The sequence below is a fragment of the Convolutriloba macropyga genome, unplaced genomic scaffold, assembly GCF_964194025.1.
Source record: "Convolutriloba macropyga unplaced genomic scaffold, txConMacr16.3 SCAFFOLD_892, whole genome shotgun sequence".
NCBI lineage: Eukaryota > Metazoa > Xenacoelomorpha > Acoela > Convolutidae > Convolutriloba > Convolutriloba macropyga.
The window spans coordinates 1-5786 of record NW_027450835.1 but is presented as its reverse complement, the minus strand read 5'-3'; the positions used below and the strand labels follow the sequence as shown (position 1 = coordinate 5786).

Sequence of the window (5786 nt, the reverse complement as noted above, 5' to 3'; positions counted from 1 at the left end):
ATGACGCTTCAGAAACCTTTGGATGATGATCAAGAAAAATTGAGCGTGTTTTTCAATACGAATACACGAATCGTATATCATTCAGGGATTTCGGATGAAATTTTTGAACACTTTGTCGACAACATTATTTCAAAACTTGTTTCGTTTTCAAGCTACGGAAGTGGGTGGCAGCTTCTTTCAATAGACAAAGTTTCCCTGAAGCTGGCCAAATATGTGCCTGTCCGGGGAAGCAGTTTCATACCGTTTCATGAGGAACATCCGCTAAGAAGAGATTCGAACTTGTTAAACATACACAATGCAAACGATGATAACTGTTTCCTTTACTGCTACACAGCTGGATACCATCTGGTTTACAAAAAGGAAAAATTAGAACCGCCAACACCATGCTTCAGGTCACGCACCAACGTTCTGACGTACAGCAAAGAAAATCCATCAGCAAAGCAACCGAAAGGGGACTTTGAAATGCCAATGAGTCTACAGGACATATCAAAGTTTGAGGAACTCAATGAAGTACAAGTTAATGTGTTCAGGTAAGAACAGATCGTATTATTCTGTATTTAAATGTGATTTTATTTTTTTGTAAAAAAAAGCAAAAACAAAAACGAAAAGTTGTTAAAAAAAGGGGAACAAAAATTTTTCGTTCATCATAACAGTTCTTAACATTTTGCTGTTTAAAAAACCTCACTATCCAGAAAAAGTCAGAGATTTTTCATATTTAAGGTATCAGACGAAGCAATTACTACCATTGAGGCTGTCACGAGGCAAAAATTTCCCATTCGTACTCGATTTGTTGCTCCTACAAAACGAACAGACATACCACTACTTACTCATTATCAATTTGATGAAACTTGTCGCTAAAATCAACGGTAAAGAGTATCGTGATAGAAATGAGCTGTGCAGGAACTGTTTTCACATTTGTTCGTCAGCGGATGTGCTATTAGCACATCAGAAATCGTGTTTGGAAAATGATTCTCTGCAAATCACGATGCCCGATCCTGCTAACAACAAGTTAAAGTTCGAAAACTACGCCGCGAGGTGGTTTTCACCTTTTGTAGTATACTTGGACTTGGAATCTCTACTTGTGCCTGTAGCAACAGCAAAAAGTAACCCAATGACTTCAAGCACGTGTGCCTTGGAACACCATTTACCGTGTAGTTACTGCTTAATTGTGGTCGAACATAACAACCCTGAACCAATACATTTTGACATTTACACAGGCCCCGATTGTATGAAACGCTTCATTACAAAAATCGAAAAACTTGCAAGGTTCTTTTACCATCAGAAAAGGAAATTTCCTAAATTTATTGGAGCCGCTCCTTTGAAAAGTACATTCTCGAGATGTTGGATTTGTGATGTTGCTTTCAACAATGACAACGAAAAAGTGTTAGACCACTGTCACTACAGTGGTCAATTCATCGGTTACGCACACGACGAAAGCAACCTCAAGCGCCGAACACTCAACTTCACGCCCGTAATTGCCCACAACATGATGAATTATGACTTACATCACATAGTTAAGTCCTTGCATACAGCCTCAGAGTCAACAAAAATTGAAGTGATACCGACAAACGACGAAAAATTCATTGCACTAAATTTTGGTGTATTCATTGAAACACGAAAAAGGAAGCGAGATGAAGTCACTGTTTACGAGTACATGCGCTTTATTGACAGTTTTAAGTTTATGCCGTGCAGCCTCGATAAAATTGTACAAACTCTGCCTCACAATAAATTCAGTATTCTTGACAACTTTTACCGAGGCTATACCACTGAGCGACGCAACTTGTTGAAGAAAAAGGGAAGTTTTCCCTACTCGTATGTCAATGACTTCAGAAAACTGAGAGAACTTTCTCTTCCCAGTCTCGAAAACTGGAAAAACAGTTTGAAAGACAATAAAATTGATGTTACCAGTGAGGAGCTCAATCAGTTGAATTTTGTCTTCAACGAGTTCAATTGCCAAAGTCTGAAGGAATTCCTGGAGCTATATCTCACTGGCGATGTGCTACAGCTGTCATGCTGGTTCGAGGAGCTGCGTTCTGTGTGCTATGACACATACGGCCTTGACTGCGCACAGTTCTACACAGCTTCAAACCTTTCTGGAAACGCGTTTCTGAAAACCTGCAAGCCCGAAATTGAGCTGTTGACTGACCGACTGATCCTTGAAATGGCAGAGAAAATGATACGTGGAGGCCTGTCCTCCATCTACAGTTCAAGACTAGAGATTGCAAACAACACTCTACTGCCTAACTTTGATAGCTCAAAGGAAGTCTCATCAATCATTTATATTGATGCTAATAACCTTTACGGGGGAATCATGTTGCATTTCCCTCTTCCCCTGAATCGGTTTGAATTGATTGAAGATGTTGCACTAGAAACGATTTTGCAGACCGACGACGAAGGGGATGTTGGTTTCATTGTTGAGGTGGATCTAGAGTACCCTGATGCTCTACATGATGAACATGCAGACTACCCATTGATACCCGACAAGGAACCAATTGATACCCTAGAACTTAGTGACTATCAGACAACTCTTAGAAGTGCTCTAAGTCTAAGTTCGTCGAAATCAAGTAAGTTGAGACAGACGTTTCACCCAAAGAAGAACTATGTTGTTCACTACCGGAACCTCAAATTCTATGTTGATAGCGGAATTAAGGTCACCCGAGTTCATCGAGCAGTAAAGTTTCATCAATCTAAGTGGTTAGCAAGTTATATTGCACTTAACACACAGAAACGTCAAGAAGCTAGCTCTAAGCTTGATCAGGATTTCTACAAACTTATGTCAAACTCTACTTTTGGCAAGCTATGTGAAAGTTTGAGAAATAGAGTGTCCGTTAAATTTGTTCGCACAGAAGAGGAGCTACTTAAAACAACATCAAAAGGAAATATTTCATCGATAAAAATCATAGACGAGAACCTAACAATTATCACAAAGAAAGTCCAATCCATAGTATGGAACAAACCAACAATTATTGGAGCCAGCATTCTTGAGCTTTCAAAGCTGTTTATGTTGGATTTTCATTACAACGTAATGAAAAAACAAACAGAGTGCAGTTTGCTGTATTCAGATACAGACTCATTTGTATACAAAGTTAAAACGAATAGTTTCTATGATGATTTGACGAAAAACTCTACCCTGAAAAAACACTTTGATCTCTCAAACTTCCCCAGCGACCACAAACTCTATGACAAAACGAATGCCAAGGTGGTGCTTAAGTTCAAAGACGAACTTGCAGGAACGCCAATAGAAGAATTCTGTGCCCTTAAGCCTAAACTTTACTCGATTGTTGCTAGTAATGGTGAAAACAAAATGTCGGCGAAAGGAACTAAAAAATTCGCGCAAGCCAAATTAAATCATGAAATGTTCAAAGAGACATTGGAGACGAGCAACGTAGTGAGACTTGAAAACATCAAAATATCAACACTTAAACATCAACTACAAACTGTGTGCTTGAACAAAATTGCCCTCTGCGCATACGACGACAAAAGATATATAAATACAGACAAAAAAACAACACTGCCCTTCGGACATTTTTCTTTGCGTGATGAATACGTTTCAAAAAAACTGTGTGCCGAAACCGACTGGGAAGACGAATTGAACGAACCCTATAACGTGTTTGAACTTCCTGAAGGAGGGGAGGCCTCAGGCTGGGAAACACCCGATCCAGGTTTTCATCAGCCCTCGTACTCTAATGAAGAGTTGAATGATGTTATTGACCTTTCAAATTTATCGTAACAAAGTGATGAGTCTGACCAGGAAATCAATAACCGTTCATTCTCAATGAAGCTGATGAAAACCCAGATTGCTGCTCTTCAAGCAGTGAGAATGAAACATTAGCCAGCATCAGCAACAAAAAGAAGCAAGCAACATTAAGCAATAACTTATTCAGACAAATAGATAGTGTTGAATCTACTAACTCTTCAGAGGTATCACTCTCTGAAAATGAGGAATCGCCAGTAATCTCGATTAAACGTGCCCGTGCTTATATTGTAGATTCTGACACTGAGTAATCTGTTATTTTTCTTTGTATTGTAATAAGTACTTCTTTTATAGAACGGAAAATTTAAAAATACAAAGATAAATATTAATAATGATATTTTTATACAATTGGTGAGAAGAAAACTTACTTTAAGGAAATTTCCCAGTCCTCCTGTCGGATATTCTTTGCACTTTGCACCGACAAAAGCTTTTCAAATGCTTCTCGAGCTCCTGTTTATAAAAAAAAAATTTGCCTGCAGAAAGGGCAAATTTGGTCCAATATTTTCCCCGAAACAAGAGATCGAGAACAGTATAATGGGTTGGTTTCAAAAAATTTGTTGTGCTTTTTATGCTTGGTAAACTGAGGAAGAAAATAAATGGCTTCCTGACATCTTGAACAATATTTTATATATCGGTTTTTGTGATTTTCTGTGAAATGTTTTAATTTTTCTTGAAAATTGTTGAAAGTGAGCTCACAAGTCTCACATTTGTGTCCTGGCATTCTTTTTAATAGCTTCAAGTTTCACTTAGTTCGCTCTGTAGACGCAATACAATTGAGAAGAAATAGGAAATAGTCTCTTCAGAAGGCTCATTTTGGTGATTTAACATTTATCTCAACCTAACAGGCAGAAAAGAATTTATTCCAAACATTTGCCAAGAAACGGTTCAGTTCTAACACCGAGGGCCCTGCTTTATTCCCCTCACCAAATTTATACTTCCAAACTGCTTTCACAGCCATACATTTACTTTTATCTTAATTGGAACACTTTTCATACACCGAAGCAAATTAATTTCAAAATCAATAAAACACACCGCACTAATTTAATTTTGTTTTGAAATTCAGTTTCCAAGAGCCCGCTCCGCTTTGATTTAATTCCACATAAAATCCCCCACCGTAAACAAAACTTGACAAGTTTAAACAATCCCCACTTTCGAAAGCTCAATAAAAGTTCAAATTAGGCATAACAGCCCACTCATGCGCGCGGAAGGAAATATTCCAAACTCTCCAAATTTATTTCCCAAGAGTTCAAATAACATGAACTTACAATCCAAAAGATCGAAGTAGGTAAAACAATAAGACTCTCAAAGTTTCTTCAAAAGTACAAGAAATCAACTTTTACAGAGTGAAAGTTCTTGTAGGGGGGGGGGGTCCGGACCCCCCCCCCCTCCAGTAACATGGCAGATATGATTACTACTTATATATATATATATATATATATATATATATATATATATATATATATACATATACAAATATATGCAAAATGATCGGCCAAAAGGAATCAGCAACCATTTTCTTTGTCTTTAGACAAAACCAAAAGCGCTTTTTGTTATTTAAAATTAAAAAATTTGAGCAAAATTAAAGATACATTTTGCAAAAATTCACTGATGCGCTTGATCAAGACATAGGCAGTAATAACTGTGACGTCATGTAAATATTGTTCAACAAATAATTATTGGTAGAGGCGAGCGTCATTCTGGTTCAGTGACAATCGGTACTAAAACTTTTGTTCCGGATTCAATGCTCCGCATACAAAGTTATACATTTTGCAAAAATTCTGTTTAAAACGAGAACAAAAACAACGGATATAATTCCACTGTTCACAAATCTTTGAAATTCGATAGCTGCCTTGAAGAAACGAAATTCAAAATCTTTCCAATTCCATAGTTTAGGTGTCCGAGCGGGTTCTGTTGATGCCAATCACAACCCAGCACCACGAATATTTTGATTGGCCAAAACTGACTGAAGAAAAAAAACATGTGAATATATAGTTCCTCCACCAAGAAAAAAGGCTCGGAACAACAAACAATT

General features: G+C 37.5%; 1 protein-coding gene across 1 annotated transcript; it reads left to right on the top strand.

The window, feature by feature from the left end:
- On the top strand, window positions 1–3730 carry LOC142356192 (uncharacterized). Its single transcript, XM_075408148.1, has 2 exons — window positions 1–530; window positions 901–3730. The coding sequence occupies exons 1-2, from the start codon at window positions 1–3 to the stop codon at window positions 3728–3730; spliced, it is 3360 nt and encodes a 1119-aa protein (XP_075264263.1).
- Window positions 3731–5786: the final 2056 nt, after the last annotated feature.